We start from the raw sequence: 25,000 nt of genomic DNA on the forward strand, positions 1-25,000 counted from the left end.
AGCATGATTCGACAGAACGTTTACGTCCAACCATTCGTGCTAGCAGTAGCTTGCTAGGCTACATAACATTTTATTGCCTGCTTGTGAGCCGCATCGTATTAAAAGTATGTGAACATAACTCAATCAAGCCTTAAACAAACGTCCTCTCCTGTCCTGAGGACCGGTGACCACCAACACACGTTTTTCCCCATTTTGTCCTGATAATAGCGTCGGCGTGCTCCACTGTTGTTGTCGTCGACACGGTAACGAGTGTATCCGGTCTAATGAGGCAAACGCTTTGACGTCCTTAAATTCTAAATTATTGCGGTGATCGTTCTGATGTTTTTCGAGGTTGAAACAGGCATAAGTAGTGTTGTGCACATAAATGTTGGTGACAGCTGATTGCAAATTCTGATATTAAGCGACGTCAAGCTTTTTCTATATACACTATATTGGAAAACGTATTCGCTCACCCATCCAAATAATCGAAATCAGGTGTTCCAATCACTTCCATGGCACAAGTGTATAAACTCAAGGCATGCAGACTGTTTTTACAAACATTTGTGAAAGAATGGGTCGCTCTCATGAGCTCAGTGAATTCCAGCGTGGAACTGTGATAGAATGCCATCTGTGCAGCAAGTCTTGTCGTGAAATTTCCTCGCTCCTAAATATTCCACAGTCAACTGTATTATAAGAGCTTGGAAGCGTTTGGGAACCACACCAACTCAATCACAAAGCAATAGGCGACATAAACTGACGGATGCTGAGGCGCATAGTGGGAAGAGGTCCCCGACTTTCTGCCGAGTCAATTGCTACAGACCTTCCATACTTCATGTGGCCTTCAGATTAGCTCAAATTTGGTGGAGGGGGGATTATGGTGTGGGGTTGTTTATCAGGAGCAGGGCTTGGCCCCTTAGTTCCAGTGAAAGGAAACCTGAATGCTTCAGGATACCAAAGATTTTGGACAATTCCATGCTCCCAACTTTGTGGGAACAGTTTGGAGCTGGCCCCTTCTTCATCCAACATGACTGTGCACCAATGAACAAAGCAAGGTCTAAAAAGACATGGATGACAAAGTTTGGTGTGGATGAACTTGACTGGCCTGCATAGAGTCCTGACTTCAACCTGAGAGAACACCTTCGAGATGAATTAGAGTGGAGACTAAGAGCCAGGCCATCTCATCCATCATCAGCGTGCGACCTCACAAATGGGCTTCTAGTAGAATGATAAAAAATTCCCATAAAGACGCTCCTTAACCTTGGACCGTGCACAGCTTCCCAGAAGAGCTGAAGCTGTTATAGCTGCAAAGGGTGGACCAAGGTCATATTGAACCCTATGGAATAGGAATGGGATGTCACTTAAATTAATATGTGAGTTCAGACAGGTGAGCGAATACTTTTGGCAATATAGTGTACAACCCCAATTCCAATAAAGTTGGGACGTTGTGTTAAACATAAATAAAAACAGAATACAATGATTTGCAAATCATGTTCATCCTATATTTAATTGAATACACTACAAAGACAAGATATTTAATGTTCAAACTGATAAACTTTATTGTTTTTAGCAAATAATCATTAACTTAGAATTTTATGGCTGCAACACGTTCCAAAAAAGCTGGGACAGGTGGTAAAAAAGACTGAGAAAGTTGGCGAATGCTCATCAAACACCTGTTTGGAACATCCCACAGGTGAACAGGCTAATTGGGAACAGGTGGGTGCCATGATTGGGAATAAAAGGAGTTTCCCTGAATTGCTCAGTCATTCACAAGCAAAAATGGGGCGAGGTTCACCTCTTTGTGAATATGTACGTGAGAAAATAGTCGAACAGTTTAAGGCAGACATGCCCAAAGTCCGGCCCCCGGGCCAAATCCGGCCCGTGTTCATATTTCCACTGGCCCGAAGCCTCTGTCATAAAACCAATAATATGTGGCCCGGCAGTACAAAATACACACGCAATTTTATATTTCACCACAGGATGGCAGTAAACTTGTGGCTGAACTCTCGCGGGGCCGTTTTGCGCATGATCTGTTTTTTCCCCATTTCTAAAATGGCAACTGGAAGTAAGAAAAGGAAAGTTGATAGCGAGGGCTGACGTTTCCAGGACAAATGTAAGTCTGAATATTTTTTCACTGAGTTTAGAAACAACTGCGTCTGCCTGATTTGCTGTGTTCAAGGAGTTCAATATCAAGAGGCACTACCAGACGGAACATGCTAATTACGACAAGCTAACTGGGAACGAACGCAGTGAAAAATTTAAGCAACTGGAAGATGGTTTAACGGCACAGCAACGCTTTTTCCACAAGAGCCAGTGAGTCGAATGAAAATACAACAAAGGCAAGCTATGAGGTGGCAACGCTGATTGCCAAGCACTGCAAACGTTTTACTGAGGGTGAATTTATTAAAGACTGTGTGATGAAAATGGTGGAGAACATTTGTCCTGAGAAAAAGCAACAGTTCGCCAATGTTTTCCTGGCTCGTAGCACTGTCACGAAGGATCGAAGAAGTTTCTTCTGATATTATGAGACAGTTGGACGCAAAAGGAGTGGAGTTTGAATTTTTTTCTTTAGCCTGTGACGAAAGCACGGATGCATCCGACAGCGCTCAGTTACTGATTTTTTTTAGAGGAGTGGACAGTGAAATGAACGTGCGTGAAGAGCTACTTGACCTCCAGAGCCTTAAGGACCAAACAAGAGGGAAAGATTTATTTGCTTCTGTTTGTTCCGCCGTACATGACATAAAATTAAAGTGGAATAAAATCACGGGGATTATTACGGATGGCGCACCTGCCATGGTTGGCGAGCACAGTGGATTATCAACCCTAGTGTGTAACAAAGTAAGCGAAGAAGGAGGTAAAGCTATAAAACCCCATTGTATTATTCACCAACAAGTTCTATGTGCCAAACCGTTTCCGTGGATCTCAGTGACGTTCCAGCCCACCTGCAGTTGGAGCTCATTGAGCTGCAGTGTGACACAGAGTGTCGCAGCCGGTACCAACAACTCCATCTTGTCAACTTTTACCAGCAGCTGGATAAAGACAGGTTCCAAGAGATTCGCACATTTGCTAAGAAAATGTTGAGCTTGTTTGGCTCGACATACTTGTGTGAGAAGACATTCTCAGTCATGAACATGAATAAGAACCGCGTGAGGACAAGACTAAGTGACTCCCACCTGCGTGACATCTTGCGCATTAAAATCACCGCTTTTGAGCCAGACCTGCCCCATTTACTGCAGTCGAGATCTCAGTATCACCCTTCACATTAATGCAAACATGTTGTTTGTTGATTCTGATGAATAAAGTTTGAGTCAAATTTCATAAAAATACTTTATTTTGCATTTCATTGATTTTTATTTTAACCTTCATTTATCCAGGTCAGGCAGTTATAAGATCTACCTAGCAGCAGACAGCATAGTAAAACAAAGTAAAATAAAAATACAAAAAAGCATTCCCCTCGTCGGTAGCATGTAAAATTAATGCTGGCCCGCATGACAATTTTTTTACGGCAATGTGGCCCCTGAGCCAAAATGTTTGGGCACCCCTGGTTTAAGGACTATGTTCCTCAACGTACAATTGCAAGGAATTTAGGGATGTCATCATCTACGGTCCATAATATCATCAAAAGGTTCAGAGAATCTGGAGAAATCACTGCATGAAGCGGCAAGGCCGAAAACCAACATTGAATGCCCGTGACCTTCGATCCCTCAGGCGGCACTGCATCAAAAACTGACATCAATGTTTCTAGGATATCACCACGTGGGCTCAGGAACACTTCAGAAAACCAACGTCAGTAAATACAGTTCGGCGCTACATCCGTAAGTGCAACTTGAAACTCAACTATGCAAAGCAAAAGCCATTTATCAACAACACCCAGAAACGCCACCGGCTTCTCTGGGCACGAGCTCATCTAAGATGGACTGATGCAAAGTAGAAAAGTGTTCTGTGGTCCGACGAGTCCACATTTCAAATTGTTTTTGGAAATTGTGGACGAAGTGTCTTCCGGGCCAAAGAGGAAAAGAACCATCCGGACTGTTATGGACGCAAAGTTCAAAAGCCAGCATCTGTGATGGTATGGGGCTGTGTTAGTGCCAATGGCATGGGTAACTTACACATCTGTGAAGGCATCATTAATGCTGAAAGGTACACACAGGTTTTGGAGAAACATATGCTAAGCAACGTCTTTTTCATGGACACCACTGCTTATTTCAGCAAGACAATGACAAACCACATTCTGCACGTGTTACAAAAAAGCGTGGCTTCGTAGTAAAAGAGTGCGGGTACTAGACTGGCCTGTCTGCAGTGGTCTAGTAGTCTAGACCATTGAGACTAGACTGGCCTGCCTGCAATGGTCTAGTAGTCTAGACCATTGAAAATGTGTGCCGCATTATGAAGCATAAAATACGACAACGGAGACCCTGGACTGTTGAACAGCTGAAGCTGTACATCAAGCAAGAATGGGAAAGAATTCGACCTACAAAGCTTCAACAATTAGTGTCCTCAGTTCCCAAACGTTTATTGAATGTTGTTAAAAGAATGGGTGATGTAACACAGTGGTAAACATGACCCTGTCCCAGCTTTTTTGGAATGTGTTGCAGCCATAAAATTCTAAGTTAATGATTATTTGCTCAAAACAATAAATTTCATCAGTTTGAACATTAAATATATTGTCTTGTAATGTATTCAATGAAATATAGGTTGAACATGATTTTCAAATCATTGTATCATCCGTTTTTATTTAACACAACGTCCCAACTTCATTGGAATTGGGGTTGTATAGGCGTATAGGAAAATGCTTCTACGTCCATAAAATCCAAAACATAGGAACGATCATTCTAATCTTTTCAGAGGTTGAAATGGGCATAGGTAGAGATGTCCACATAAATTTTGGTGACGATTGATCGCAATTTTCTGACATTAAGTCGCATGAAGATTTCTCTCTCGTCAGCATATAGAGGGGTCGCCAAAAGGTCTTCAATGATAACGAACATGTTCGATTTTAACTGCGACTCTTTGGTGACCCAGCCATTCTTCAGGAGACGTCAAAGAGACGTCTCAGAAATCAGCGGTGACTCGAGGCACCATCAGGTCGCCAACTAGTCTCCAGGCCAGTGAGATAAGGGGAGCAATATCTTAACTGCAATCCACCACCATCATGTTGATGTGTGACAGAGATGATGGGTTTTTTGATGTATGAATATAAATGATGCTGTAATAGACTTACTAAAAAATATTCGTTCACAGATGACATCTTTTGATTTTTCTAATTAGATAATTTTGTGGTGACATTCAAATGTGTGAGTGGCCATTAACAGCTGTATGTTATGGGGTACCAGGCTATGAAGAAAAACTGTAATGTATTCCAAAAGGCTTTGCCGAGACAAATGATTCATGTTAAGCAATGTGGAAGGCTGACAGGGTTCAGGAGTTCATTGATAAAGGAGGAATAGCAAGAAGAAATAAAGGCCTCTTTCGCCAAGGTAAGACAAAAGGGTAACAAAATATTTTCTTGTTAGTTGAGGTAATGCAGGGATTTCTCTCTCTAGGGGAAGAGTGCAGACTCGCAAGTGGTTCTCTTCGGTAAAGATTAAAAGTTGCACGACTTTTGTGCAAAGGACTTTATAGGACTTAGCTTAAGGACACAAAATTATTGACATCCTGACTAAAATCTTTATCTTAACACAATATTTATTTGTGAATGGGTAATTCTTTCGCAGGAAATGCATAAGAAAGTGGCAAAAGACTAAGACTATAAAAAACTCTCAAAAGCTAATCTCTCACACAATGTCCCACCATATTTGCAATTTTCCCATGTTCCCAAATGCTTTCCTGTCAGATACCATTCACGACACTAACACTCCTTTCACGAACAACAGTTATTTGTCTTCCACAATGAAGGTAATTATTATTCATACATGATAATGTAATTTGCAACGATACAAAATTTTCTATATTGATACAAAATATTTTTGAGACAAGAGCTTTACGCTTCACTACTCGTATGTAGTACTGATTATGTAAAAGATCTCTCATAGGTCATCCAAATTATGTGCAAATAAAATACGTTGTATGCTTAGAAATTCGTAATGCAGCCCGATGGGGGGCACAAGCCAGTGCTAACTGTAGGCTGGTCCCAAGCCCGGATAAATGCAGAGGGTTGCGTCATGAAGAAGTGATGGGTAAGTACGGCATCCAGGAAAGGAACTTGGAGGGACAGATGGTGGTAGACTTTGCAAAAAGGATGCAAATGGCTGTAGTGAACACTTTTTTTTCCAGAAGAGGCAGGAACATAGGGTGAGCTACAAGAGCGGAGGTAGAAGCACGCAGGTGGATTACATCTTGTGCAGACGATGTAATCTGAAGGAGGTTACCGACTGTAAGGTAGTGGTAGGGGAGCGTGTGGCTAGACAGCATAGGCTGGTGGTGTGTAAGATGACTCTGGTGGTGGGGAGGAAGATTAGGAAGACAAAGGCAGAGCATGTGGTGGAAGCTGAGACAGGACGAAAACAAACTTAAACTTTTTCGAGACAGGCTCTCGGTGGACAGGAGGAGCTTCCAGAAGGCTGGACCAATGCAGAGAAGGTGAACAGAGAGGCAGGCAGGAGAGCGCTTAGTGTATTTTCTGGCAGGAAAGGAGAGAAGGAGACTTGGTGGTGGAACATCACAGTCCAGGAAATCATACAAGGAAAAAGGTTAGCTAAGAAGTGGGACACTGAGAGGACCGAGGAAAGGCGAAAGGAATTCATTGAGATGCGACATAGGGCAAAGGTAGAGGTGGCAAAAGCCAAACAAGAGGCATATGATGACATGTATGCCAGGTTGTACACTAAAGAAGGAGAAAAGGATCTCCACAGGTTGGCCAGACAGGGATAGAGATGGGAAGGATGTGCAGCAGGTTAGCGTGATTAATGATAGAGATGGAAATATGTTGACTGGTCCCAGTAGTGTGCTCGATAGATGGAAAGAATACTTCAAGGACTTGATGAATGAGGAAAATGAGAGAAAAGGGAGAGTAGAAGAGGCAAGTGTGGTGGACCAGGAAGTGGCAACCAAAAACCAGGATGTTGATGGAAAAGCACAGAGGTCAGGTAGAGCTAGAGAAAGCCTATGACCCAGAGTACCCAGAGAGGAACTGTGGTACTGCATGCGGATGTCTGGAGTGGGAGAGAAGTATGTTAGAATAATACAGGACATGTACGAGGGCAGCATAACAGCGGTGAGGTGTGCTGTAGGTGTGACAGACAAATTGAAGGTGGAGGTGGGACTGCATCAGGGATCAGCCCTGAGCACCTTCCTGTTTGCAGTGGTGATGGATAGGCTGACAGATGAAGTTAGACTGGAATCCCCGTGGGCCATGATGTTTGCAGATGACAATGTGATCTGCAGTGAAAGCAGGGAGCAGGTGGAGGGAACAGAAAGGTGGAGGCATGCACTGGAAAGCAGAGGAATGAAGATTAGCCGAAATAAGACAATATATGTTCATGAATGAGAGGGGTGGTGGTGGAAGAGTGATGCTACAGGGAGAAGAGATAGCAAGGGTGGAGGACTTTAAATACTTGGGCTCAACCGTCCAGAGCAATGGTTGAAGAAACGGGTCCAAGCAGGTTGGAGGAAGGTGTCAGGTGCGTTATTTGACAGAAGAGTCTCTGGTCGGATGAAGGGCAAAGTTTATAAAACAGTGGTGAGGCCAGCCATGATGTATGGATTAGAGACAGTGGCACTGAAGAGACAACAGGAAGCAGAGCTGGAGGTGGCGGAAATTAAGATGTTGAGGTTCGATCTCGGAGTGACCAGGTTGGATAAAATTAGAAATGTGCTCATCAGAGGGACAGCCAAGGTTTGTGTTTTGGAGACAACGTGAGAGAGAGCAGACTTCGATGGTTTGGACACATCCAGAGGAGAAATAGTGAGTATATTGAGGATGGAGCTGCCAGGCAAGAGAGCTTAAGGAAGACCAAAGAGAAGGTTGATGGATGTCGTGAGGGAAGACATGAGGGCAGTTGGTGTTCGAGAGGAGGATGCAGGAGATCGGCTTACATGGAAAAGGATGATGCGGTGTGGTGACCCCTAAAGGGACAAGCCGAAAGGAAAAGAAGAAGAAGGAGTGTGCTTCGAAATTCCTAGCTGATTTGTCAGACCCAACAATCCATCCAACCATTTTCTATTATCACTTTCACACCTATTGGCAATTTAAAACTCCAATTAACCTAAGATGCATGTTTTTGTAATGCAGAAGGAAGTCAGAGTACCTGGAGAAACCTCAACCAAGCACTGGAAGAACATACAACCTCCACAAAGGCCTGAGCCAGGATTTGGAACCTCTGTCTGTGAGGTAGACAAGCTAACCACCTTCCCCACTGTACCACGAGTCAGGCCCAACCCTCAACTCTAAAAATAAATAAATAAAGACTGTTGATTATTTCACAATGAACACAAAACTGTCACTCCTTTATGCGCATACTTGGCAAGTTAAAAGTGCAGATGTACATGTATACACAAATATTTTTGTATTATTATTATTTTGTTTTTCTCAAGACATGGGTATAAAAGCCCTTTAATTACATTATTCTTCACTCCCACCTGAGCAATAAATTCAGCGGCAGTACCATTTCCTTCTGACTAACAGCTCTTTGGACATCAGAGGAGAGGGGCTCTCAGTTTTTCATTCCAAGCAGCTCTCTGTGACATTTACTGAAGGATCAGAGCTGTGGGGCAACTGGCTCCTATACATAAGTTGGTTGGACAACAACCAGCTTTTATTGAAACGCATCATGACATTAAATTGGTACATGCAGTGGCATTTCCCATTTAAAAGAATTTGTCATTATTCAGGCCTCGCTTCAAATGAAGTAGCGATATGTTTCAAGAGGCTATACATTCCATATATTACTCACTAAAAAGTAGCTTAACATTGTCAGCTATGGCTAATGACAAATGCATGCAATTGTAATTAAATGAAAACCACCTTCATCCAATGGAAAGGGCCGAATACAAGGTGGTGGGCCCTGGTAATATTTGTAGTTAAGCCTCACGAGATTTCAAAGTATTTTAACTGTATCAACACAATTCATGAATAGAACAGGAGCTTACCAGAGTCATTTCGTAGGTAGGAGGACATAGCGGGGATGAGACAGGACTGACTGAGGAGCTCCTGCAGCACTACTGGAAGTGCTGAGCTGTTGTGGGTTCTGCTCTCTGCTGAAGATGTATCAGAACTGTGGAAGCTGCTGGAACCTGCTGCATTAATGTAGCTTGCCAAGACCTGGTAAACAAAACGTAGATATCAGAGGAGGTAACAGATTCACATTCAAGGTATATATATGTGTGCATGCCTGTGTGTATTACAAATCTTTCAGCACAAAATCAAAATTAACACCAAAAGCTTCACAAGTATTCAGCAAAAGAACTATGTCCTATTATGGTAATATATTTTTCATCCTTGTTAAATTTGAGCTGGGGTGTATGATTAAAAAATAAAAATGTGACATTATTCAGCTATAACTCAACTGTTGCCATAATTCTGATTAAGATGACGCATCTATTTGTAATCTATGTTGCAACACAAAGTATATTCCCTCCTAGACACACCAAAATAAAAAGAAACATACTTTGTAATTGTTTTCACTGTAGTTTATTGCGAACAGCCATTACTACAAAAATAGAATGACAACATTTAGTCGTATGTATTTGCAATACAATAATGTAGCGAAATTGTAAAATTTAGTGTCATATTCCAATTAATAGTTTGTACCAAATATAGCCTTACTTGCTGCTCAATGTGATTACATAGCAGTGTGTCATTCTGAGCAGTGCCTTGATCAGGCTAAGACTGACTTACCTGCAGAAGACATGTGACATGCTCCTCTTCCAGGCGCTGTTTTGTGAGAGCCTGCTCAACATCCCACCCTGACGCTGTAGATCCAGTACCAAAACCTGTTCCTTTGGCCCAGTACAGCTGTTGCTCCTCACTGGTCCCTCCACCATGACAACTTGACATCTGTGGCTATAAAGAATATACATCAGACATTGTATGATGAAAACAGCACGACAATAATCATCTTACATTCGCTATCACATAAAAATCTGCAAAGGCTTATTCCTAAAACAGGTCTGACAATCATCAGTTGGGAGATGTGAGACATCAATGGACATGGTGGAGCACAGACGAATCATAGAATTCCTTTTCGAAGGCTAATACAGTGTAACCTCGATTTAACAGGGGTGGGGTTGTCCGTTACAGTTGATTGTTTGTTATATTGAAGCAGTTTTTTTGTGGTGATATGCACCCATATTACTGTACAGTACAAAATACTGCACATGGAGCAAACAGCAGTTCAGAGTACGCGTCCTTTTTGGAGTCCTTGAGGGGGTGCTGGAGAGCGCTCCCGCTGGGAACTTCATCGTTCTGCTGGGGGACTTCAATGCTCACGTGGGCAATGACAGTGAGACCTGCAAGGGCGTGATTGGGAGGAACGGCCCCCCCCGATCAGAACCCTGATTACTGTTCTGTTATTGGACTTCTGTGCTCATCACGGATTGTGCATAACAAACACCATGTTCAAGCATATGGGTGTCCACACGTGCACTTGGCACCAGGACACCCTAGGTCGCAGTTCGATGATCGACTTTGTGGTCGTGTCATTGGACTTGCGGCCGCATGTCTTGGACACTCGGGTGAAGAGAGGGGCGGAGCTGTCAACTGATCACCACCTGGTGGTGAATTGGCTTCGATGGTGGATGAAGATGCCGGTCCGAGGTGGCAGCCCCAAATGTATTGTGAGGGTCTGCTGGGAACGTCTGGCAGAATCTCCTGTCAGAAGGAGTTTCAACTCCCACCTCCGACAGAACTTTGCTCATGTTCCGGAGGAGGCGGGGGACACAGAGTCCGAGTGGACCATGTTCCGCGTTGCTGAGGCGGCCTACCGGAGCTGTGGCCGTAGGCGGAATGCAGCTTTGGTGGTCGCTGAAGCAAAAACTCGGGCATGGGAGTAGTTCGGTGAGGCCATGGAGAAAGACTTCCAGACGGCTTCGAGAAAATTCTGGTCCACCATCCGGCGTCTCAAGAGGGGGAAGCAGTGCACCATCAACACTGTGTACAGTGGGGATGGGGTGCTGATGACCTCGACTCGGAACGTTGTGAGTCGGTGGGGAGAATACTTCGAAGACCTCCTCAATGCCACCGACACGCCTTCCCATGAGGAAGCAGAGTCTGGGTTCTCTGAGGCGGGCCCTCTTATCTCTGGGGTTGAGGTCACCGAGGTGGTTGTAAAGCTCCTCGGAGATATGGCACCGGGGGTGGATGAGATTCGCCTGAGTTCCTAAAGGCTCTGGATGTTGTGGGCTGTCCTGGTTGACACGCCTCTGCAACATCGCGTGGACATCGGGGACAGCGCCTCTGGATTGGCAGACTGGGGTGGTGGTCCCCCTTTTTAAGAAAGGGGACCAGAGGGTATGTTCCAACTACAGTGGGGTCACACTCCCCAGCCTCCCTGGTAAGGTCTATTCAGGGGTGCTGGAGAGGAGGGTCCGTCGGGAAGTCGAATCTCAGATCCAGGAGGAGCAGTGTGGTTTTCGTCCTGGCCGTGGAACAGTGGACTTGCCGAAAGGCGAAGCTCTTAATTTACCGGTTGATCAATGTTCCTACACTCACCTATGGTCACGAGCTGTGGGTCGTGACCGAAAGAACAAGATCCCGGATACAAGCGGCCGAAATGAGTTTCCTCCGCAGGATGTCCGGGCTCTCCCTTAGAGATAGGGTGAGAAGCTCGGTCATCCGGGAGGGGCTCAGAGTAGAGCCGCTGCTCCTCCACATCGAGAGGAGCCAGATGAGGTGGCTGGGGCATCTCATTCGGATACCTCCCGGACACCTCCCTGGTGAGGTGTTCCGGGCACGTCCCACCGGGACCTCGGGGACGACCCAGGACACGCTGGAGTGACTACATCTTTCGGTTGGCCTGGGAACGCCTCGGGATCCCCTGGAAAGAGCTGGATTAAGTGGCCGGGGAGAGGGAAGTCTGGGCGTCCCTGCTAAAGCTACTGCACCCGCGACCCGACCTCGGATAAGTGGTAGAAAATGGATGGATGGATGTTTCAATTTTATCCTAACTTAACACGCTGGTGTGCTCGCTGTCGTAGTGAATAGTGGCAAGTCGAGGCGTGTGCTTCCTACACTGGTGCCTTGAGATGCAAGTTTAATTCATTCCACGACCCTGCTGTTTTCTCAAAACACTCGTATCTCAAAACATATTTCCCCATTAAAACGGAATGGAAATGCAAGCCATTCCAGTACCCAAAAAACAATTTTTTTCAACTTTAAAAAAAAAAAAAAAAAAGTAGCAGTATTTTGTAAAATATAGTCATAAAAACATAACAGAAGAGAATGTAAAGATGTAAACTGGTTTTAGTCAGGGTAATCAACCCAAAAGTCACACATGCACACACGCTGAGGATTCATTTGCGTGCATGCACCTTGAAATGGCTGTTGTTTTTTTATGGTTTTCAAGTTAATTCCAACTCGTAGTGGCAATGTACAGCTTGAAGCCTCTTTTTTGAAGAATATTTACTAATTACAACAGCCAAAGTGATGCTTGTTGTCAAGTGAGTGGAGTCTCACAGCCCTCATTTCTCAAGTTTTGGCACGCAAAAAAACTCGGCCAATCCACGTATTGTATCACGAAAAACTCGTAAATTGGGTCTCTCGTATATAGAGGCACCATTGTAATTCCAAATCCTTTAATTATATGCCATGGACGCACAGCTTGACTAAAAAAAACTGTTACGGTACCAGAAATAGCATGTTCCAGACTCCAGAGACTTGTCCGTCGTATTTCTCTTAAAGTTAACACCACAGCCATGCACACTCTCTCTCTGTGCAGAGCTCTAATGCGACAATAGGCAGGATGAGGGTCACCAAAGTCAACATGGCCCCCACATGCATTGCCTTTGATGGGAATTTTACCACAAACTCCGACTGCAACGGACAATCAAAACTGCTGAAAGGATTGTCGGTACCCCCCTACCCACCATTGAGGACTTGCACGCTGCCAGAACTAAGACAAGGGCGTGCAAAATCCTCTCTGACCCTCCGCACCCCGGTCACCAGCTCTTCCAGCTCCTTCCCTCAGGTAGGCGCTACCGATCAATCCAACTAGAACTAGTAGACATTCCAACAGGTTCTTCCCTCTTGCGATCCACTTCTTAAACACCTAACCTATAATTCCATTACAACAAGCTGGCAATTTTTTGACTTGAGTTCGTTGTCACATTTCTGTGGGGCCAATTATGTATTACTCGTGCACTCACTGTCTCGCCATGCTGGACTATTTGCATATAATGGCCACTCATGCCAGAGTAGCATCTGCTCCATTTGCACACTGAATGAGGAGTATCTGTAATATTTGCACAACCAACATTGTCCCAGATTATCGCACTACTCGTCACTTTAAACCGCAGACACTCCTTGAAGTCTCAGCGCCCTTTGCACAATGGTCATTGTATCGGACTATTGCAATATTAGTCATTCGAACTGCTCAAAGTGCTAGAGGACTGCATCTTTTTGCACAATTGTCCAAAAAAAAAAAAAATGTACCGGCATTACCAGATAACTAGGAACCCTTTACTGCTCAGTGACTGTTTTTTTTTTTTTTTTGTCAATGTCCTTCTGTCTCCAAAGTGTTCTGTAAATTGACCGTCTGTTGTCGTACTAGAGCGGCTCCAACTACCGGAGACAAATTCCTTGTGTGTTTTTTGGACATACTTGGCAAATAAAGATGATTCTGATTCAACATGGCCGCCACATAGGCACAGGCAAGTTTGTTGGCTGAATCTAGTCATATTGTATATCTGTGACCTGGAAATACCCGTGTCCCTGGGTGCACATCAAGTACCTAAAATGCAACATTCCTAGCTCCTCGCTCATCAAAACATTGAAGTTGTTGCCAACGCCGCCATATCAAGAAGTGTCTCAAGTGTCTTAAACGCCCATCGAGGTGCGAGGATCCACCAATAGGTGGCTAAAATCAAACGAAGTTTGATGTAACCTGCGCGGAAGTCTCACAGCTCCTCAATGGTGACGTTTGAAAATGGGCGTGTAAGCAGCTGAATGGTGAACGGAGCAGAACTTAAATATTTCATCTTCTGCTTTTGTCATTCATTCATTATTTTAGTTTTAATATACATATTTTGAGTGTCTGTTGTATTTGTGGCACAATTTAATGCTAAAATGACTTAATTACACTGGCTTACGATATGCCTAACCAACTGCATATTTCTAAGGTTTGTGTTGGCTGTCATTGTGAAATGCATTTGGGCACAAAGAAAATAAAAACGTTTTGTTGGTTCTACATGTTTTTTTAATTCAACGTAATACATAATTAGGGTTGGATATCGTTTGAATTTGAGCGATTCTGGTCCCGATTCCGGTTCCAAACAATTCTCGATTCAGATTCTTTTAGGGGGCTGGGTCAAAAAAGTTTGCATGGTTTAAATAAAGAGTGTCCAAGTTATGAACATCCATTTTCTAGCAGCCTGCAGCATAAAGTAAAATGAACATTTGACTCGGTGTTCTTTATAAACCAGTATCAATATCAAACCTATGAACTAAAAGGCAATTGTGTGGCACGAACCCAATTGACTTAATATTCATTAATTATTGTTTCACCAAAAAGCTAAATATAGCATTGTTAAATAGTTATTTTGCGAGTGTTTTATCACGTCAAATGGTTTACATGTGCACGTTTTTACTGGACTTCCTGTTTTAAGTATGTGGTCTTTTATTTTGAAGGGTACGCACCAGAACTCTGCATTCTGGCACTAAAAATAATTTCACAAGACAGGTAAAAACAAATTTAAAACGAGACGCAAGAATATTAGTAATGGATGGAACCAAATGCTCTGTAAAATGCTGATTCATTTTCCATTTTTGTTTGCTGCTGCCGTTGGAAAAAAGCACGTCTTCGTGCACATTCTTCGTTGGTTTTTGCCACTTTCTTCTTTGGGGTCGGCGGACTTTAGGCAACGAAACTGGGAACCGAAATTTTTAATTTGAATGATTCTGGAAGAACCGAAATCTTAGTCCCGGTTCAAATCAGTTTATGATTCCCAACCCTATACATAATACATATTAACATATTACGTAGCGGCTGAAATAAGTTTTTAACACGCCACCATTTTTCTCACTAAATATATTTCCAAAGGTGCTATTGCCATGAAATTTTCACCAGATGTTGGGAAGAACCCAAGTAATCCATACATACAAAGAAAGTAGAACAAATCTCAGAAATTAAGTTGTGTGTAATAATGTGAAATGAGACATGGAAAAAGTATTGAACACATGAAGAAAGGGAGGTGCAAAAAGGCATGGAAAACCAAGACAACACCTACAATCTATCAATAACCAAACAGCAATCCAGCCCCTTGTCAGTGCAAATGAATATCAGCTGGCCCAGTCCTAACTGATGGCCTACAAAAAGGTCTCATTGCCAAGGTGTGAGTCAAGTCGCATCTCATGATGGGTAAGCGCAAAGAGTATCTCAAGACCATCGCAAACTAATTGTTGCAAAGCATAACGATAGCACTGGTTTCAGGCGCATATCTAAGCTTCTGACCGTTCCAGTGAGCACGGTTGGGGTCATAATATGTAAGTGGACAGCCAATCATACCACCAGATTTGCCTCAATCAGGTACTCCTTGCAAGATTTCTGACAAGAGAAGTGCAAAGAATAATCAGAAGCGTTGTCCAAGAGCCAAAAACCACATGTGGAGAGCTTCAAAAAGACCGGGAATTAGCAGGTACTGTTGACACAAGGAAAACAGTGAGTAATGTACTCTGCCTCCATGGCCTGTGTGCACGCTCACCAAGCAAGACCCCATTGCTGAAAGAAAGGATGTCAAAGCTTGTTTAAAGTTTGCTGAACAACACTTGGACAAGACAGTTAAATACTGGGAGAATATCATATGGTCTGATGAGAGCAAAATTTAACTGTTGGGATGGAATAATGCACACCACGTTTGGAGGGGAAATGGCACTGCACATCACCCTAAAAAAACCATACCAACAGTGAAGTTCAGAGGTGGGAACATGATGGTGTGGGGGCTGCTTTTCAGAAAATGGTACTGGCAAACTTCACATTATTGAAGGAAGGATGAATGGGCAAATGTAACGAGACATTCTTGACAAAAATCTGCTGGCATCTATGAGGATGATGACAATGAAAGGAGGGTGGACATTTCAGCAGGATAATGATCCAAAACACACTGCCAAGGAAACTCTCAATTGGTTTCAAAGAAGAAAAATAAAGCTGCGAGAATGGCCCAGCCAATCACCTGACATGAATCCAATCGAAAATCTATGGAAATAACAAACTCAAGGTCCATAAAAGACGCCCAGAGAACCTTCAAGATTTGAAGATTGCTTGTGTGGAGGAATGGGCCAAAATCACACCAGAAGAAAGGATGCGACTACTTTCTCTCATACAGGAGGCGTCTTGAAGCTGTCATTGCAAACAAAGGCTTTAGTACAAGTATTAAATAAATACGAGTTGGAGTGTTCAGTGCTGTCCCTGTGTCATTTCACATTATTACACACAACTTAATTTCTGAGCTTATTTGTTGTACTTTCTTTGTATGTATGGATAACTTGGGTTGTTCCCAACAGCTGGTGAAATTTTCATGTCAATACCACCTTTGGAAATATATGTAATGAGAAAAAGGGGGACGTGTTTCGTATTTCAGCCGATGTATATTTACGAGTGACTCCCAAAATGGGCTGTACGTATGTGTGTGTTTGGGTGAGTGGTGCAGCTGTACATTGAATAGTCTTCAATGGCTAAGTTAGTAACCTGATCTTAACCTAATTAGAGCATAGTTTTTCCAGTTACAAAAAAAAAAAGAAGACAACAAGCCAGCATTCAACAAACAAACCAACAGCAAAGTTACAGAAAACCCCCAAAACTAGGCATGCGTGCATGCACTTTTGAACACCTGAAAATGGAAATAACAGGCAGAAAATTGATGTAGCGTGTACCCCTACATAATCGCAATTTGCTAAATCACCAATTTACCTTTTTTTTAACCTGTCCTGCTATTCGCGGAAAAGCTCAACGACAAGAATTGCTTTGGTACCATCTTGTGGCATCTTGGTGTCATGGAACTATGCTAATGTGAGGAAAATATTCATTTAGAAAGGCCATAGCCCTGTCTAATTGAAAAGTTATGGTTTACACTATCTTGTGGCATCTCTAGGCAATTCACAACTTCTTCGGGCACATCAATTATTTGCCGATTTTCGCAATTTGCGACAGGGCATTTTTTGTAAAAACTCTTTATATTAAAGTTGAAAGTCTAAACTTTAATCACATCTTGATTCAGTTACGTGAGATCCATTGCGGTGGTGTATGAAGGAAAATTCATAAAACCCATACCGTTGTCCAAATATTCCTGGATTTAACTGTATTAGACAAATCCACCAAGGCTAAAACCGGCTATGTTAAATCAAGGGGATAAGAATTAGGGGATAAGAATTATGATTTTTAAGCTACTATGTCATGATACGGTCTACGCACTGGTTCAAGCTCAAGGACAGCCAGAGAAAATATATTTGGGTCTTGTTCATGTGATCTGCCCTTATCTATGAGAACTCCATAAATTCACAGGAAAAGGAAAGAAAAGAAGTGAAAGTATGTCACCATAACAACAAAACAAATATGCCTGGTTCTGAAACACCAAACTCCAGAGCTGTAATTGAAGTTCAATATAGTCAAAATCATTACAAAATTTTCCAACCACTTTCCATTGCACCAATCTAATAGACTTGGACAAAACTGAATGCATCCTTTCTGGTTGAATAGTCTTGCTATTATTCTGGGGCTTACACAGGTTAAAGCAACTGAGGCATGTAGACACAGATGTTTGTTTCACACACAAAAAAATAAATAAATAAAATATCAACGATACCTCAGAGACATTGCTGCTTGCATTGGGATTCCGTGGGGCATGGTGGCTGAGAGCTGACAGGCAGGCCAAGAGAAGGTGAATGGCACCAATCTCCAAAGCCATACGCCGGAGCAGCACGCCATCATCAGTTGTAAGAGGAGTGATTCTGAACAATGCTCGCAGGACATGAAAGGGCAATGTGGGCAACACATTTGCTGACGGAGATTGCAGGATATGACCTGGAGGGGATACCAGAGCACACAAATAATTAAAGTATTCAGCAAGAAAGCAGCAGTTTAGTCAACGATTGGTGGCAGTTTAGAGTCGCATTTAGGATATAAGACTCAAATGAGCCCAAAAAGACAAGCGTGAATGATATCACACAGAGGTGGCAAAACTTTCTAGTGGGTTCCTGAAAAGGTAATATTATTCTAACTTACTTCCCTCTCCATCATCAGTGACACCAAGCACCAGGCGCAGCAAACACTGGGCATGTTTTCTCTCCTTCAGCAGCACTTCTGCGTAGCCCGGCAGGCGCAGGAACAGGCCAAACGCTGCCAAGGAGTGGGCAGGGATGGGTGACATTGTTTGCACTGAAGACGAAGAAGAAGACACCGACTGGGCCTGCTGCTTGTTGATGGGCTGTGGCTCAGTAGCAATGGACTCCGGTGCCTCATACACTAGCTCTCCCGATTGCTCAATGGTGACCCACTCAAACTGATCAGTGTCTTTTGGTTTCTCCTGTGTTGCAGAGGGCACAACTGGGGCACTGACCTGTGGCCAAGCATAAAGAGATAGGGATAATCTCGTAAAAGGTGGGAGATCGATAGATGCATTGAGATATTACACTGTGAGATGAATTTATGTCATATGATTAGGGTAGGGCATCGTTTGCATTTGAGCGATTCTGGTCTGGATTCCGGTTCCTCATTTCAATTCCAGTTCAAAATGATTCTCGATTCAGATTCTTTTAGGGGGCTGGGTCTGCATGGTTTAAATAAGGGATATCCAAATTATGAACATCCACTTTCTTAGCATCCCGGAGCATAGACTAAAATGAACATTTGACTTAGGATACTTTATGAACCTATCAACTAAAAGGCAATGTGCGTGTAACTAACCCAATTGACTAAATATTCATTAATTAATGTTTCAGCTAAAAGTTAAACATAGCATTGTTAAAATTATTTGCGACTGTTTTATCACATCAAATGGTTTATACGTGCAAGTTTTAACTTGACTTCCTGTTTTCAGCATGTATCCTTTTATTTTGAAGGGTACGCACCAGAACTCAACATTTTGGCACGAAAGGCAACTTCACACGACACTCGTGAAAACGAAAGTAAAACGAGACGGCATTAAAAAGAGGAATGAATGGGACCAAATGGTCTGTAAACACGTGATTCTTTTACCTACCCACCAATGGTTTGTGATACTGTGATACGATTGACATGAATTTTGTTTTTTCATTTTTAGGTCAATGTTAAGCTTGTAATGCGAATGTTTCTACTTTCTTTCCAGTAGTGTAAGTTGTATTTTGTTTTTGTGTCTGTCATCAGCTCTTACTTTGGTTTGAAGACTAAAATAAATGCTAAAGACTAAAATAAACGCTAAAAACCATCAGTGCAAGAGTGCAGCCCACCGTTTAACTTTTTAGCTGCTTATATATATATATATATATATATATATATATATATATATATATATATATATATATATATATATATATATATATATACATATCTCGAGAGGTTTGGAGGTGATGTATTGGAAGATAAAAGTAACTGTGTTTCTTGCTTTAGTAATAATAGTATTCATACTCAAATATGCAAAATTCCCATCTCTTCTTGAATCACACAGTTAATGTAGCGGTTTTGTACACTATTTTGTGGCCCAGGTCCAAAACTCACCGCCCGCCACTGCTTTTTAGTGTATGCAAACATCTGGTTTCAACTGCAAATTACCACAGATGCAGTCTATCAATCAAATGCCCGTTGCACATAAAAACTGTTCCAGCATAAAAAGGTATACAAATCCTCTATTCTGCATGACCATGCGGCAGAACAGGAAAGGTTAAGGTTTTTTATTTTTTTTTAAAGCATGATGTTTTTATTTATGTAATTATTTTTAAATCAAACACCGTGTTACAGTCACACACCTTCCAACAAAATTAACTGTTGTCTCATACATCAACAGAATATTTCTCTGCAAGTTTTAGGGATGATGACAGGGTCAGATACAGTTCCCTCCAAAAGTATTGGAATGGCAAGATCACTTCCTTTGTTTTTGTTGTATACTGAAAACATTTCCGATCAAAAGATTAATATGAGATCAAAAGTTAAAAATTCCAGTTTTTAGTTCATGGTATTTACATATAGATGTGGTAAACAACTCATGACAGAGCACCTTTTGTTTGAAGCCATCCACTTTTCAAGTGAGCAAAGGTATTGGAACAGATATGAAATTAACTTAAAGTGAATAATATTTAATATTTGGTAGCATGAAGCTTACTTGCAATAATTGCATCTATCCTGCGACCCATTGACTTCACCAGACTGTTGCATTCTTCATTTTAAATGCTTTTCCAGGCCTTTACTGCAGTCTCAATGTTTCCGTCATCAACTGCTGTTGATACCCTTGGCCAACCTGTTCGATGTCTGTTGCTCAGTACACCAGTAGTTTTTCTTTTTCAGGACATTCCAAATGATTGAAATTGGCTATGCCTAATGTTTGTGCAATAGCTGACTGATTTTCACTCTACTCTCAGCTTCAAAATGGTTTGCTTTACTCCCATAGACAGCTCTCTGGTCTTCAGGTTTGCTTCACAGGAAATGCAGTTTTCACAGGTGAAACCCAAAGCCAAAAACAATGACTATCTAATGTTTAAGCAATCAATCTAAAAGGCCACACCTGAGCAACAAGAAACACCCATCAGTCACATGTTCCCATAAAATATGTTGATCTGAAATCAAAACTCTGTCGTGAACAGATAATCAGCCTCTTGCCTGTCTTGAAAGCTCCTGTTTTCCACCGTTTGTTTGGCAATTTTTGGGAAGGGAAGGAATCAGACATGCAAACACCAAAGGCATGAAAAAGGTGACAAAAAAATAAAACAAAAAAGCAGTGTGGGTCGGGGGGGGGGGGGGGGGGGGGGTTCCCCGGGTCCTTCCAAATGAAGTTTTTTTATTTTAACATAAATTAAGCAATCTGGAAGACTCTGCAGACTACAATAAGGGAAAAAAAACAAAACAAAGAAAAACACATTTTCTTCACTTTATACGCTCAAGTACATGTTGACGTGCAAATACAAGATTAAAATAAAATTTGCCAAATTTCTTTGCTTTTTTTGTTCTGGCCTCCAACTTGAGCCAGGCCCATCGCCGCCTGCTTCAAGCTGTGCCACATGAATAGCATCCTCCTCTTTAAGCACTCTCATTCTGGAAAGAATTGACTAAAATCATTGTGTGTTTACTATTTTTAATATTTAATAATTAATAATAATTTTTAATAATATAATTTTTTACTATTATCAACTTCAAAGGCTAATCCCAAATAGATCCTCCAAGAAAATATTAAGTATAATATTTTATTATATATAATACAGATTTTATTGTCCATTTCTGAATTTGAAGTTAGCTCATTCTGACATAATCCCTAACATCGCTCCATCCTGTAATACATTTAACATTAACATCCATAGACTAATTAGATAATTGTAGCTGCGTTTCCTAATTAATACAAGATGTACTAGTGGATCAACTCGTCACCGATGTTACTTGTGCTTCATGGTTCTGCTGTGACCACAACCAGAGCCACGACCCCCAGCACCTCAACGCGAAAATACAAAAGGCCAGTGCAACAAATACGACACTGGCTGATCTGATAAGCAAAACATTTTGCTTAAGCGTAACAGTAACAATAGAAGTAGGTAGAGTAGAGAAACATTGTACTCAAGTAAGAGTACAATTACTTGAAAATAATGTGACTCGAGTAAAAGTAAAAATTACTTGAGTAAAAAGTACAGTGAAATAATTACTCAAAAGTACTGAGTAAATAGTAACTTCAGATTTTTTTAACCACAGCATGAACATCAATAATGAAAGAATTACAAAATAAAATGTGAATGTGCAAATTCTGATATTGCTGTGTGTGTGTGTGTATGCACAGTCAAAACTACAACAAAAAATCTGAAATTTACTGCATGATGTTTTCTCAAGTTAGAAGTGAGCAGAAATATCCACGTTTGGGCAGACAGTACCAGACATATACAATACATATATTGTACATATACAACACACAAAATTCCTTGTGTGTTTTGGACATACTTGGCAAATAAAGATGATTCTGATACATTAAGGCTCTTGTTTTTGTTCATCTAAATGTAAACACGAGTAGCGTGCTGTTGCATTCATGGTAACGACGACCATCCCAACATGGCCGCCACTCAGGCACGACAATCAGTCGGGCTGGCTTATCTAGTGTTAATACCTATGTGCGGGAAGCCCATTGGAAGATAATGTGTGAGGTCATGTGACTTTCTTGTGTCGTTTGATTGGTGAACTAGACTTAAACGTCACGAGCGCTTAAATTGGATTGACGTACAATGAAGTCGTAGTCTCGCACGCGAAATAGTTGATAAATAAGCAATAATTGAGCAATAAAACTAGCGAGCGACATTTAGATCATTGTAACGGAGTAAAAGTACCATGACATCTTAACAGCAGAAGTGGCGGAAGTGTTTTTTCTGGTCTTGTCAACTCCTGTGATTTACCCAAACAAAGCAGGTCTCAAGCGCAGAGGCGGAACCCCAGGCCGATGCGCGTGCATATTAGTCCACCGTGGAGTAATATTCAGAAATTACATCTGTGTGGATGTGTGGAATGGATCTAGCTGCCAGCATTCGAGAAAAAGCTCTAATACACATTTGATAACGTCTCACGGGCCAAATATAATTACATCGCAGGCCTCACGTGCGATATTGGTCACGGAACACACCAGCATGGTTGTACAATGATAGCAGCATACTTTTTGTCTAAAATGTTTGTTCGTTCCTTGATTTGCTGTTCAGATGCCTGTGTTTGTTGCAAATCTCACCTGCTGAAGGACATCTGGATAGAGCATGGGTAGCCTCTCTGCGATGAGCGCCAGACCTCCCATTCCAGCAAAGACTTGCAACGGAGACTGGATGGGGTGCGTTTCAAGTAAGGACTCATCAGTTGAGGCGTCAAGACATTCATCGCCGGGCGTCATAGGTTCATCTTCGGGGCAACTGTTCAACATTTCAGCGTGATCCACTAAAAGAAGAAGAAAAAGCGAACCTGCTGTAGTGCAGTTCAAACAATTTTCAGAAAGGATACCACCACATAACTTCCATCATTATTTGTGATATCACACACGCTTTCAGGTAACGGAACAAAGGATTAACTCCACAAGTGTGTTTCACCTTTTCTTGTTTTATGACAGTGCGAACATCTCAAAAAACAAAACAAAAAAACAAAAAATTTACACACCAAATGTTATTTTACTCATAGTTTGTTTATTATATAAGCATCAAGAATGTGTGAACATGGTATGGAGTGTCAAGTGTGATTTTGTTATTTAACAATTTTCTGTCTAAAATTACTGTTGGATAGAGAAGCGTGCTCAACAGATCTGCCTTTTTATACCTTTCTCAGTGCGCAACCGTTTGAAGGAGTCTGTCTTCGATAGTCCAGGGTCAGAAATGACCTTGGAACCCAGTCTAACTGTGAGGTTGATGGACTGGTAGCCCTGTGGCATCTTGCGGTCATACAGTAGTGTTAGTAGCTGGGCCAGAGTCATCTCAGGTGAAAGGGGTTGACCTAGAGAGAAGGATGAAAAAAAAGGATTTAAGAATCATGTGCATGCATGTTAACGTTGCATATGATTATGCTGTACCTGGAAGCAGCTTGTGGTAGAGGTGGAAGACAGGCACACTGATGGTTTTGGCAGAAGGGTCCATACCTGATGAAGTCGTCAACTTGTCACTCATCACCCGACCCCTTCTTGATGGAGGTCTAGGAGGAGTTGATAGAGCTCGCTTGGACTGGGACTTCAAACCTAAGAGAAGATAAACAAAACAAAATCTCATTTTCAACACAGAAACGACAAGATATTTTTAGTTTGATCTACACAAAGTAACGTGAATGATGCAAATGGGAATTGAGTACCTGAGGCCACAACCACACTGTAGTTGTCCTGGAAGCCACTGTCAGCTTTCATCTTCTCCTTCTCCTCATGATTCTTCTTCTCCTTGTCCTCTTTTTGCTCACTGATCAGCTTGGCTGTAATGCTGGGTGTGTCTAATTATATGCAGAGAACACAAATGCATAGATTCCCTAAAACAATGTTTTCTGGAAGCTCTGGCTTCAAAATAATCCACGGAAGAGTAGACTATAAATGAAACAGTAGGAAAATGTCAACTCTATATTATAATGACTGAATTGATCACTTTTATTTTTGTGATCAGCATGATCACGATGTTATGAAAAGAAATGTAAACCAAAAAACTTCAGATACCGTAATTTCTCACGTATAATATAATAAGCACCCTCAAAGTTGACCTAAGAATTCTTGAAAACCCTCTACCTAGGTATAATGCATGATAACACATGATTTTGCTTTCTCCCCATATGATTAAAACATGATTATCTGTATTTTGTTAGTTTTTTTCAAAGAATTATTCTGAAGTTAAGCACTTTATTTAAACACGTAATAGTTTCTTTTTATGTACTTGCTCTTATTTTGAAATTCACAGCCCTACTTTTATTTAGTAAATGAGAAAACACACAGCTGTGCTCATATGTTTGATTACCCAGGAAGAATTTGCAAGATGGGTCAAATTCTTTAAAGAAAACACGACGGGCCAGGTGAAACATAACATTTTATTTTAATGGGATTCAAATTAAACTGTCAAGCATTTCAGAAAACAATATCATTAAACAAAACATAACCATAAAGAAATTAATGACGGTTGTTGTTCAGTCATCAGTCGTATTTAAAAAAACTCTATTTCTCCAAGGGTCTGTTAACATATGAGCACAACTATAAATATATGCAGTCATACATACCCCTGTCA

The 25,000-nt window shown here is 41.7% G+C and overlaps 1 protein-coding gene across 6 annotated transcripts in view; it reads right to left on the minus strand.

The window, feature by feature from the left end:
- Nucleotides 1-25,000, minus strand: part of birc6 (baculoviral IAP repeat containing 6) — a 184,394-nt gene that overhangs the window by 49,518 nt on the left and 109,876 nt on the right. For 4 of the 6 annotated variants that reach the window (XM_061690491.1, XM_061690492.1, XM_061690490.1 and 1 more), the window contains 8 exons: nucleotides 24,093-24,224; nucleotides 23,821-23,982; nucleotides 23,571-23,744; nucleotides 22,999-23,225; nucleotides 18,345-18,678; nucleotides 17,926-18,143; nucleotides 9,812-9,976; nucleotides 9,064-9,235 (listed from right to left, as the gene is read on the minus strand). In XM_061690491.1, the coding sequence (XP_061546475.1) occupies nucleotides 9,064-9,235; nucleotides 9,812-9,976; nucleotides 17,926-18,143; nucleotides 18,345-18,678; nucleotides 22,999-23,225; nucleotides 23,571-23,744; nucleotides 23,821-23,982; nucleotides 24,093-24,224 (1,584 nt within the window). The remainder of the gene's footprint in view (nucleotides 1-9,063; nucleotides 9,236-9,811; nucleotides 9,977-17,925; nucleotides 18,144-18,344; nucleotides 18,679-22,998; nucleotides 23,226-23,570; nucleotides 23,745-23,820; nucleotides 23,983-24,092; nucleotides 24,225-25,000) is intronic. The other 2 variants (XM_061690495.1, XM_061690494.1) reach the window with 1 other exon arrangement.

Source organism: Phycodurus eques, chromosome 11 (genome assembly GCF_024500275.1).
Source record: "Phycodurus eques isolate BA_2022a chromosome 11, UOR_Pequ_1.1, whole genome shotgun sequence".
NCBI lineage: Eukaryota > Metazoa > Chordata > Actinopteri > Syngnathiformes > Syngnathidae > Phycodurus > Phycodurus eques.